Below are 13,193 nucleotides of genomic sequence, written 5' to 3' on the forward strand. Positions count from 1 at the left end.
ATTTACGCTGTTAAATACTGCGCTAGCAAATGTGCCTATGCCCTTAATGTCTTCAGTCATTTTGGGCAATTTGTCGAGTTCTGCGATTTCGCTTTTTATTATATATGAAGGTTGTCCGAATCTTCTTTCTAATTCTGTTAATATTATTTCTGGGTTCGTGCTGGTGTATAGAAGAGATTTTACTGTTTGTCTTGCAAGTCCTTTGAGGGACTTCCTGATGCGAGCGGTGTTTTCGATGTCACTAAAAAATGATGCCGTGTCCTTGTAGTGGCTGATGAATGGTATCCAGTTGATGGGATCTCCGTCAAATAGGTACAGATCGTTAATATATATTGGTGGTTTCTTTGGTGCGGTATCCGTTCTGTGTTCGTGACTACTGTTGGTTTGTTGAACTGCCTTTGCTACTAGGTTTGATAGGATGTTCATACTGCGGTTAAATTCGGTATCTTGTGGCGGCGGAGTTTTGTCTATCCAATCGTTGACTAGGTCGTTTTCAGCGTCCGGTTCTTGGTCGGAGTTCTGTGCTAGTTGCAATAGCTCCAATTTAGTACGAGCGAGTGCAGCTGCGGCGTCCGCCTGTTCTTTTTCTCTGTGCTGGAGTTCTAAACGGGCTTCTAGTTCTGCACGTTTGCTCTGCGATGTCCGTGATCCCGTCGCTTTTCTATGCACGTCTTGTGGTGTGTTTTTCGCTGTGCTGCTTGAGTCTGTTGTGGTCGTAGTTTGATTGGTGCTAGTTGTTTGTTCTGTACAGGTGGTTCGCTCTGTACCTGACGTTTCGCCTGTTCTAGACGAATCTCCCGATTCGTCGCTTCCGACTTCCTTTTCCTTCGGTTGTGACTTCTTGCTTCGCGTTTCGATGGTACTCATCTTGGCGCAGGTCTTCAGTCTTCTTGACCCTAACAGCCCTAACGCCCTATCAGTCCTGGCAGAGGGTCCCAAAGGAAGAACACACTCTGACAGGGATGGAAATAAAGGTAGGGTGGTGAGGAATCGCCCGACAGAGGGTAACGCGTGAGAATCGCGCGCTCGGGTACCGGGGGGAACGCCCGATACCGTCGTGCGTGCCTTCCAGGAGGGCGCTATCCCACGCGAACCGTACCGGCGCGATCAGACTGTTACAGACTTACTGCCCGTTAAGGCAAGCTGGCAGTACCGTCTGGTATACTGCTCCCGCCGTTAGGCGTTAACTCACTGTTCACCGTTTGACACCGTTAGGTGGTGAACAGATGAGGCGCGGTAAACCGCTTTGAGTCTTCTCTTCTACGTTGCGAAGCGATCTTCCCAACAGGCCTCGCGGTCTTCGGCAGCTATGCAGAGCTTCGCCTCAATGCACCCGCAGCGATGGTGGATTCCTCTTCGTATGTTGAAGGTAAGACTTCTTGTAGGTCTTCTCTGCAGCGCGGCAAAACGATCTTCCCAACAGCCTCGCGGTCTTCAGCAGCTACTCCAGAGCTTCGCTTCAATGCACCCGCAGCGATGGTGGATTCCTTTTTGCCAATGCGTTGTAGGTGGGACTTCTTGTGTCTGTAGCGCGAGAAACGATCTTCCCCACAGGCTTCGCGGTCTTCGGCAGCTATGCAGAGCTTCGCCTCAATGCACCCGCAGCGAAGGGTTGATGCCTTTTCCGTTGCTAGACAGACTTCTTGTACGTTGACTTCGGTCTGCAGCCTGACTTGAACGATCTTCCAAGCCCGCGGAACCCGTTCCGCAGCGATAGGTTGATTCCTTTCAGTCTTGCTTCGCAGAAATGTTCACTGACTTGAGCTCGTCTCCTTTTCTTAGTTTGCCGGTTTCTTGGATCCGGCTCGAAGGACCATGCACTGTGGAGGATCGTAGACGAGTCCAATCCACAGTAGTGAAATAAAACAACAAGGTGTAGTCGTTTTACCGGAGATGCGTTCGCTTCAGAGTCAGCGAGTGAAGTGCGTGATTTGACCGCGTGAGGCGGGGTTTTATGCTCACAGAAGCGCGCGCATATCGGTATCTTTATTAGAGTATGAGACAAGGATGCAAATACAGGTAAAAGAGATAGCAATATTAGTAGACAGAGATAGTGATACATAAAGAGTGAAGCGGTTGTTTACAATTTGGTCAGCTTCAGTATGGTTGGTGACGGGGAAGCATCGACCGCTTAATTTAAATAAATCTTATGTTTAATTTTACAGCTATAAATCGTCTATATTTATTACTAATAAAATATACTCTAAATAGACTTATCGGAGATTAGGTCTCGCAACTAACTTATATTTTTCATACAAATAACCAATATATCTACCTTATCAACTATTAAAACATAACTTCCTTATTATAATAATCAACTGTTTGATACAAGGTCTCGCAAAAGTATTTGTTAATTTACTTAATCAATTTAGGTATCGTGAATCTTCAACAAAATATATTAAAGCTGTAGGGAAACTACGAAAAAACGTTCAGCACACCCACATAGATGTGCACACCGGCTAAGCCCCAAAGCTATTATTTTAAAAATGCCACAGTGTTTTGCGTAGAATTGTTTGAAAACCGAATATGTCGTTTATTAAACTCCAATATAATTTTTTAAAGGTCTGACCCCAGTATTAATAAAAAATAAATAAAATGAATATAAATAAATGAATATACTGAGACAATACATACATCGCGATATAGCCCCAAAGTAAGCGTAACTTGAAGCTAAGCTTACTTTGGTGACTGATGAATAATATACTTAAATACTTATAAAATACAGATAAACATCCAGACACTGAAAAACATTCATGTTCATCACAGAAACATTTTGCAGTTGTGGGAATCGAACCCACGGCCTTGGACTCAGAAAGCAGCCCTCGCTGCCTATTGCGCCAATTGGCCGTCAAAAATAGTCACACTTTTATTGCCGTTTGGGGCAGCTATGTCTGTCTGGTTGTTCGTCATCTACACTTGAAGGAAATTTCAACCTGTTACCAATCATTAGATACAGACCGCAGACACACGGACAGACGGACAGACGGATACTAGTGTAATTTTTATAGGGTATCCTTTGTGTACGGAAGTCAAAAAAATATTGCTGACCTACATTGCTGACTAGCAATGGATATAAAAATATTTTAAAATTTTGCATAAATTACAATGACAACCCTACCCCACTGAATCCAGTGGATCCGTGGGAAATTATTTTAACAATCAGTTATCTAGTTTCCATACTGCTTTAGCTTATATATTTACTGTGTTTCGATTGTTTACATGGATGCAGATAATGGTACCAATTCTGTTGTACTAAACTCTCTGAAATCAAAACCCATTTATTTGAAGTAGACCTATAGCACAGTATTCTAGAAGCACTTTTGAAACGTCAAGTCTGTCGATTTGTGGTGACTCTACCACTTTAAAAGCCGACAAGAAACTCAAAAGTTGCTCTTTTCTTACATTTATAATTTAACATCCATTTTCATATCTCACTCGATAGGGCATGGTACTTCCAAGCAACCTTGTCATTAAGAAATTCATCAATTTTATAGTAACCGACCTTTCAAAAGTGTTTTAACACATTGTTTAAACTTTTGCATTAGTAGGTCCAGAATTACTTTAAGAATCATATTATAAAAACATATACTAATATGACAGACTACGATATGCAGATATCAATTATTTATAGTGTACAATGAAAATGTATTCAATCGTTCATTCTAGATATTAATCGGTAACTCACCATTAGGCTGTTCGCACGTTAAATTAAGTATGACAGGTGCTGACGGCGGTTTCACGTCAGTCAATACGTAGAGTGCCTCTGAATTGGGCCCCAGGCGTTGAAGCAAGTCAGATGACATTACCCCCTCTAGGGGAAAATTGTAGAACGCGCGCACCCAGATCTTGTAGGGGGTGAATGGTTCTGAAAAAGGAAAATATTGTTATTGAAGTGAAAAATTGTTAAGGCGACTTAAGCACTATTTTTTTGCCAAAAATCATAGAACTCGCGTCATCGTCCCCGAACGCATTGCGTAAGCTTTATGTATACTGTAGTACACAACGTGTACCCTAATATTACTTCACATGCTTCCGAGGTACATTATTTACTGTCTCTAATACTTATCTGTGAAACCGAAAATAAACTTAACCGTTGAACCGATTTTGATGAAATGAGGTACACTTGTACCTTACATCCTGAAGTTGGACATATTCATCCCGGAAAAGCTTAAGGGAATTTAAATAAATATAAGTGGTTACCTATGCATGCCTTGATAGCTTGTTATCTTGGTGATATTTAACATAGAAATTGTTTGCATTTTACAAGTATACATTTTATCCATGGAAAAAAACCGTAATATAATAGCAAGATGTACTCACTTAAATTCCTCAATCTGAACCCCACTAGTTTCGAACTCTGGGCACCAGACGTGTTCAAAAGCGTCAAATTCTTTGTCGCGTTCAAATAATCCTGTATACCAAGATCACTTCTAAACACGTTCTTCCTTTTCACCTGTTCCGACGTCTGCACTCCTGATATCAGTAAGAAATCGCTGGCTCCCTTCTTCATAGACACTCCCTCTTCGTAATACAGAACATAAGCAATCTGGGTTATGTCCTTCTTCAAAGGGGTAGACATGGATTTCTTGACCACTTCTATCGGCAATTCAAACGCTTGATGCGTCTCAACGCCATCGTTGCTTCTTTCGAAATGTATTTTCTCGGTGACACTATCCTGCCTTCTTTTCCTGTGCCTATGAGATCTTGTGTCTCTTTTATTCCTAGAGTTATCTGCTTTAGAAAACTCGTTGTTATATCGCCATCTGTCATGCTGAGATAGTTCCTCTCTTTTACTCCTATACAAGATATCAGATTCCGAAAATTGATTGTTATATTTACGCTCGTCATTCCTATATAAATTGTATGTGTAGTCAATATCTTTTGGTCTTTCCTGGTTTATCGGAGTGTCCAATATTAAATGGTCGTCGATTGGGTAAATTGGATGTTTGGGTTCGTCCGCTTGGGTTTGCTCTTTGGCTATGACTGTCAGATTTGGTTCCGATCCCGGTTTGGATGTCTGTTTGTCAATGGGTTCTGTGGGGTTGGATCGGACGTGTGTCGTGTATGTGATCGGCGGGGCCCATAATAAGTGTATTTCGGTAGCTGTCACTCGGTTTGCTGTGACGTTTTGGGGGGCGGACGGAACTGGAAATAAAGACATTTATGTTACATTACACTCAAGTGAAGCGGTGTTAGCCCAGTGAAAAGGACAAATAGTTTAAAAAAAATGACTCCAATCGCTATAGATTTCCCTATAATATTTGAAGAGTACCCTCAATTTCCTTCCATGTGGTCACATTTTCTTCAACCTGATGAAATGGGGACCACTGAGGAAGTATACCTATAAGTCTCATACAGAAAATAAAAAAATTCAAATAGTTTTATAAATGACAAGAGTTCCGAGATAAACCAAAAAAAATATATGTATTCACTAGCTGTTGCCCGCGACTTCGTCTGCGTTTGATTTTTTTTCTGATGTGGTATTCAATTTAGTTGTAGTTCTAAAAGATTTAAAGTATTCAGTATCGCTAAGACTTAAATGAGGGGTTTGCTGCTGTCCGCTAAGGAGTTCTGTCCTCTATCTCCAACCACATTCATCAGATCTACACAAAGTTTGGGCAACATTAAACACATATTATAACCTCTATAGTACAAAAATAATTATTTAAAAAGGTTATAATTTCAAACACTTTCATCCCCTTTCCCAAAGGAAACGAGCTTAATGTCGGGATAAAAACTATCCTATATTACTTCTAACACTTCCAAGAATATGTGTACAAAGTTTAATGAGGATCGGTTAAGTAGTTTTAGCGTGAAAGCGTAACAAACAAACTTACATTGACATTTATAATATTAGTAGGGATAGGGAAGTAAGGAAGTAGGGATATATGTTTTTTTTTTTTGTGAACGTAGTGTGTGAAGGTTTCTTATTGTATATTGGTAGCAGTTGCCCATAATATTATGATTATGATGGTCAACTTATAAATAGTTTTTTTTTATATATACCAGCGCTTGACTGCAATCGCACCTGATGTTAAGTAGTGAAGATGATCGAAGGTACCCCGATTATAGGTATCATGAGAGACGGCAGCTGGAAACGCATTCTAGATCTTTGCATATTACGAAGGAGAAAGCATATCGCTCCGTACGTGTCTATGGTATTTCAACTACGTGTCGGTACACTTTTTTTTTTAATAAATATATGAGGAAAATTAATTTATACATTAGCTGAAACGAATGTGCAAAGTGGAAATGATCCTATTACATGCATGTCGCTGACATAAGGCCGCGAAGAGCACTTGATACTCGGCCGGTTGGCATTGTTCTAGCCGGGCGATATTAGGCTAGGTCAAGTTTAGCCGGTTTTGTTTACGGCATATTATTAAGTTTTTACTAAGCAGATAGCCTAGTCAGGTTAGGGCTCATGTATATGAGCCTCTAACTGGCAGACGTAAATGTCGTCATCATCTTCATAATCATTGACACAACTTAGCAGGCTTTCGTTTGGTCCGAAGTTTGAGTATATATTAGTGTATATGTATGATTGAGCATATATTAGTTTATTATTTTATATTTATTTATTATATTTTTCTTATTTGTGCAATTTTGTTTATGTATTTGTATTTACTCATTTGAATGTAGGTTTATAATAATTTTACACCACCAGTCTGCTCTCGCCCATCTTGTCCTAATCCAAAGGTTGCCTGGCAGAGATCGCTACTAAGCGATAATTGTATTTCTATTGTTTTTTTTTCCTATCTTCATAGTGGTGTACAAATAAAGAGTTCAATTAATAAATAATAAGAATCTTAAATTTTTTGAAAACTCAGGTATATATCTAATCTAGCTAGCTAGCTAAAAATGTCCAGACATAAATTAAGGTCCAGAAGGACAAGGTCACGCGCAGTTTATACAACGTGTAAAGGAATTACGAAAAACTGTTGAAGGGTGCATAGCTATATATCATAAGAAATCACCCTGTAAAAATATTAAATCAAAAGAAGCATATTTATTTTTCTACTGAAACAAATTCAAAACATTCCAAGTGTTTACTTATGACAACCCTATTGAAGATAAAAGATCGACAAGTGCATAGTACCAACGCGACGCGGCGCGTACCTAAGAAAGTGACAGGTGTCACTTGATCTTACTTTTGAATTTGATGTCTTAGGGCTGTTTCTGATTTCTTTCAGTAGAAACTATGGCAATGGTTCATCCAAAAACTATTAGCGTTTCATAGAAGTCTCAGAGACAGTAAATAATTTACCTCTACAGCCTCCGAAGTATTATTTGTACACGTTGTACATCGCGCGTTCGACGCAAAAATAAATACTTACACGTGCCGTCTCACTACACCCCCGTACCTACTTCTTGTAACATATTTTGATTTATCTGCACTTATCAAGCCGTGACTAATGAACGATCCGTTATCTAAAGTCACAAATCAAACTCGCCAGGGAATTGAACTATACCAATGAATCGTTCACCAGTCAACCTTCCCAGCGCTGTGTCTAGATATTTAAAGGCTAATAATAGAATCGGCGTGTACCTACACAAACGAAGGAAACAACAAGTAGGCACACGTTTCCGTTATTGATTGATTCATTTTATGCCAGTAGGTACCCTTAGAATAAGATTTGTACGTTCCTAAACGAAGGTCGATTTCGAATATCAAAACACTATGTCGTCAGAGTGAAATGGATCTTATTAACATTGCATTATAGGTTGTGGTCTCAAAAAAAAGTTCCAAGTTTGTATTAACCGTAAAATTCATCTTTAGATAATAGTCTTATCTTAGTGATCAATATTCGATCATTGTTCCTTCTTTTCCTTCCATACCTTCGAAGCTTCAAGACTCGTTCTGCATCGCTACTTGACAGGTGACATTATTCTCGCAGGGGAAATGATAAAAAATATATATAATATCTTTGACGTAAACTTTGCTAAACAACTTTGTCACAAAGAAATTCATAAATTGCAGAAATAAATTCATAATATTGTATATCTAGAAGCGATGATAGCCGAGTGGTTAGGACTTCTGCGCGCTTCAACTTTTTTAAGTTTTGCGCGTTTTAGTTCAGTAATTTAAACATCACTTGCTCCAACGGTGGCGGAAAACATCGGAGGGAAAAAATGCCTGAGTGTTCTCCATAATGTTCTCACAGGCGTGTGAAGGCCACCAACCCGAACTTGAACAACGTGGACCCTTGCGTGGCCTAAACCATTCTCATTGTGAGATGAGACCCGTGCCCTCTAGTGGGAGTACCGGAGATGGGTCGATATTATATCTAGAAGATGTACACAAAGGCAGCAGTCATTCTACCATCATTGTATTTACTTACAAGACCCTACAGTTGCGTCTAATTACATTCTGGATTAAACAATTATACGCAACAAACGTGCGTGGGTGACTCTAATGGCGAGTATAATTTGTTCACTTTACACTGACGACTTTTGCTAAATTGCTTTTGGTATAATAGTTTTTTTTTTTATTACTATGTCAAATGAATCCCTTTATTTTTCCCTTGTTGTTACTACACATAACTTAGAAAATATTGACGTGCGTGCTGGGATTCAAACTCGGCCCCCCGAAAGTGAAATCGAGCTAGCGCTATCACAGCTTCAGCTTATTGTTAAACCTCGTGTGCCTGTAATTTCAACACCGCTGCTTTGCGGTAAAAATAAGCATGGCGGTAGTAGTTCCTGGATGAGCTCTGTCACAAATAGCTCTACTACTAGAGACACACTACTCGTTTGCGACGAAGGTTAAAAATCCCTCCGAGCAGAGAGACCTGCGATCTACTCTCGAAAGTAAAGCACTTCTCCCATTTAACGATATGCGGGCTCTTGTAAAATGTGAAGATGCGTAGGGTTGGCGACAAGAATACAATAGTTATATGTTTCTCTTATCACTGGTTTTTGTTGAAGTAACACCCTCTTTACACAACCGTCACGTTACACAAGCAACTTTGTGTTTTACAATTTTTTGTCTGATATTCTTTCACGGCGGTACAGAGGACAAATGTCATTTTTCACGTCTAATAAAGTCGCATCTTTAAAGGACTCTAACCATTTTTTTTAATTTTGAATAAACCATTTAGTGATAAGTGTATTTGTCCCCGAAATACCGTCGTTTAAAACATTATTAGTTTAACAGTGTTAGAGTTTCTTTTTTAATTGCGTGGAAAAACTTATACACCGCGAAGTTTTAGAATAGTACTGCTATAAGCGAAGGTAGTCAGCCAACTGAACACAGAATTGAACAACGAATTCCAAACTTGCAAAGCTCGGAAAAGAAGGTTGTTTTGCAGTTTGGATAGTATAAACGGAATTCCTAAAGTGTAAGAGCGAAAAGTGTTTTTTCCTAAGAAGAGAATGGTTCGCGAATGCGCGAGCGCATGTTTTTTTACATAAACAGAACATTACAATGAGTATGTTCTTAAAGCTATGCTCGCGAAAGAATGTTCAGATCGCGATAGAATGCACGAGCATTTGTTTAGGTCACAAACAACAGTATCGTGTGCACTGTGTACGCAAAAACAAATTCCTAAACTTGTGCTCGCGATTAAACGTTCCGGTTTGACAAACGCTCGCGCAACATATACGTAACGCACATACGAATGCCGCCGGTGAGTACCGCCCTTTATGTGAACGTTGAGGGGGCACTTTCCATTCCCTCTAACTAAGAAGCGTTAGCTGTCGAAGTTAATTACGTGATTACCGCGGCTAGTGGAGTGGGTAATAGTCTGTGGTAATCACACACTTCCAGCGTTATCTGCTTAAGCAGCATAACAAAAGGATGTAGGTATGGAAATGCGAGGCGATAAATTACTAAACAAATTAAACTGATTGTTTGTTTAGCGGTCATTTCCTTCATTTTGAGATTACGTGCCTACCTTATTAATATAGAACTATCAATCGAGATATAAAAAGCAAGCGCAGGAAACGTTAGTTTTTCCTTAGGATGCAAGTTATCTATAAGCAAAACGGGCAAAAAAGGCCATATTTTTAAATCCCATGCAAAATAATGGAGTTTTATACATTCAAATAAATCTCCTATTTTTAGTCAAAAATTATGTCGCTACATTGAATGACCGGAATCGCTATTAACACCGTTGCCGCACCACGCTCGATTTCAAAGAATGTTTCTTTTCGCACCGAATTAATATAACAAAATCTTATTAGAATTCAGTTTATTGAAACTTTATAACAATGCAATTAAAATTTGATAATAATGAACGTACGAGAGCAATTTTAGAAGAAGAAGCGGTGATAGCCCAGTGGTCAGGAATTCGACTTCACTATTGCGGGGCCGAGTTCGAATACCAGCACACCTCTTGTAAGTTATATCCGTTTAAAGCAATTAAAATATAACTTGCTTAAACCACGAATGAAAACATCGTGAGGAAACCTGCATGCCTGTCAGTTCTCCATACCGTTCACAAAGGTTTGTTGAGTCCGCCAATCCGCACTGGGTAGTGTGATGGAAACCTTTACCCCTTGTCATTGTGGTAGAAGCCCCGTGCCCTGTAGTGTGCCGGTAATGGTTTGAAATGATGATGATAATAAAGAGAACAATTAAAACGTCATTATTATCACTTATCTCATATCTCATTTTATATATGAGATAATAATCGTCAAAACCTACTTATTTGCACTGAGGCAGCGTGGAGGGACGAAGGTCCATACCCCTCTACTAAGAGAGAGGAGATTTGTTCCCACCAGTGGGACATCAGTAGGGTGATGATTCGATAGAGTAGCATCGCCAAAACACAAAACTTAAAATTGAAAAACTGTAAAAACTTTTTAAAAGTGACGTTAAACAAACATTTTAGTTTAAGTAAGCTTTAACTTGACTCGTAGGGTACATTCAAACATACCGCCATTCGCCGCACGATTGCATTGCAACTGTCAAACTATGATATTTTCTAATGCGCATCGCAAAGATCTTTAATGGCCTTCCGGCTTCAGTTTTACCTAACACCCGTGATATGAGTTCCTTCAAATCAACAGTAAGAGTACATCCCTGGAGCAGCGGTGAGCGCTGTGGATTTAAGTGGGAGGGTTTGAATCCTGGCAGGGGAAATCTGGGAATTTAAAAATTCTTTTCTCTGATTAGGTGGGAGGCTTCTGCCGTGGCTCGTTACTACCTTACCGACAAAGACGTGACGGGATTTACGTTCCGGTACCAAGTCGCGCAGAAACCGATTAGGTACAGATGGTCCCAGGGAACTGACGACGCTTGCGGCACAGGCTAACCTAGTGCAAACGTCAAAGCACTTTTTCTATTTTTGTAAGTGTGTGTTCTCATCGGTTCACTCTAAACTTAAAGCGTCAGGAGACAATGCAGTGGCGGAGTGCTGAATGGTCGGTTGGAGTTCAACTTAGCTAATTATATATTTTTTGATTGGACACAAAAACTTAATTAATACGCAAATATTTTTGACTGCATCATCACTAACCAGTAGTAGTTGGTTGGTATATGTATGATAAAAAATTCAATAATCATTTTATATGCAAGCGCGCTCCACCTGCGCCAACCGCTATGATGTAACTTCAAATTGGACAATTAATTTTGCGATTAATAATACGAATTTTCTGAACTTATCAGAAATTGGCGATGCAGACATTGAAAACAAATAATTTAACAAAGCTGCGTTCCTAAACGATCGGCATTAGGCGGTTAATTTGAATGCACCCTTGCTCTTCAGCCAATCTTCGACAGTATAATAAAAAAATTTGGTAGCTCTCCGTCCATTACTTTATCGCAATGCATTTTTCGATTTCACACAGCAATATAGATCTTATAATGTACGCCACAGTGTAGCTATTCGTGTACATGTAAAAGCATTGTTATGCAGTATGACAGTATCCCACCGGCACTATGAGTCACAGGCTAATGGAAATGACCTTCCTCACACGTAATGTTCCCTCGTCGTCTTGACCGTTTTTGTTTTATTTATATTTTAACTAGCCACTCGCCCTGGCTTCGCACATAAGGAACATTAGACACTAGTGTGGAGCAGCTTGGTGTTCGCAATACATTAATTCAATCTAATTATCTCGTGAGGTTTGGCCAGCGTTTTCAATGTAGGCGTTTTCAAAGAAAATTATGTTTGTTACGACATAAAATTACAAATATATATTATGTTATTATTTCTACATATAATAAACCTTCCTCTAGAAACACTCTGTCTATTGATTAAAAACTGCATTAAAATCCGTTGCATAGTTTAAAAGATTAAAGCGTACAAACAGTGGAAGCGACTTGGTTTTATACTATGTAAAGAAAGACTAGCTTAGGGCCGCTATGTTTGGATGGATTAAGGTTTTTTGAAAAAATCCTGTGGGAACTCTTTACATTTCCGGGATAAAGTGTCCTATGCCCATACTGCTCAAGGATGTATTATGAGATTATATACATTGTTATTTTGCAAATTATTATCGAAATCTGTTAACAAGATTAATTTTTAGTAGCAGTAGTAGTAGTAGTGACAGAACTAGTCCGTGGAAGTACTACCACCATTTTTAGTTCTGCCGCTAAGCAGCATTGTTGCAATGCTGTGTTCCGGTCTGAAGGGCGTTGTTGTCGGTGTAATTACAGGCACATAAGCTTAACACCTACGCCTCGAGTTGATGGACACACGGCACGTTGCTAGACGTGATCCTTGAATGCCCTGCTTTCTACAATTTACCATGTGTATGGGTAATTTTTAGAATTAAAAAAAAAAAAAAATTAACTTTCGAATTTATAATATACTAGCTGTACCCTGCCACGCTTCACTGTGGCACTATATATCGTATTGTGGTATTATATATCATGCTAAAATTTCAGCTCGATCGCTGCAGAACTTTTTTGTGTTTTTGAAGCGTACAAAAACCAACATAACATTTTTATATATTTAGATATATAATTTTTATAATACTAGGCATCGAAATATGGATGTTTAATTTTTTAATTATACGATAGTTATTATATATCTTCCTTTACGAGTACTTTGATATGCTAAATAGGTAACTAACTACCTAATTATATTGGTCGGTTTAATAAATAGTAATCTTTTTAACATTAATTTAGGATTATTTTAGCGCGTGCCAGAAGCGAAGTTGTCAGAATCCGACAGAAGTGATTGGTAACTGCCAAGCCAATATTATTTGTAATTTAGATGTTGGGCATGCAGGTATCCTAACGA

General features: G+C 39.1%; 1 protein-coding gene across 1 annotated transcript in view; it reads right to left on the minus strand.

The window, feature by feature from the left end:
• LOC120634451 overlaps nucleotides 1-13,193 on the minus strand; it is a 43,742-nt gene that overhangs the window by 26,486 nt on the left and 4,063 nt on the right. Inside the window, exons 2-3 of the mRNA XM_039905029.1 lie at nucleotides 4,321-5,145; nucleotides 3,686-3,865 (exon numbers count right to left, since the gene is read on the minus strand). Of these exons, the coding sequence (XP_039760963.1) occupies nucleotides 3,686-3,865; nucleotides 4,321-5,145 (1,005 nt within the window). The remainder of the gene's footprint in view (nucleotides 1-3,685; nucleotides 3,866-4,320; nucleotides 5,146-13,193) is intronic.

Source organism: Pararge aegeria, chromosome 24 (assembly GCF_905163445.1).
Source record: "Pararge aegeria chromosome 24, ilParAegt1.1, whole genome shotgun sequence".
NCBI classification, from domain to species: domain Eukaryota; kingdom Metazoa; phylum Arthropoda; class Insecta; order Lepidoptera; family Nymphalidae; genus Pararge; species Pararge aegeria.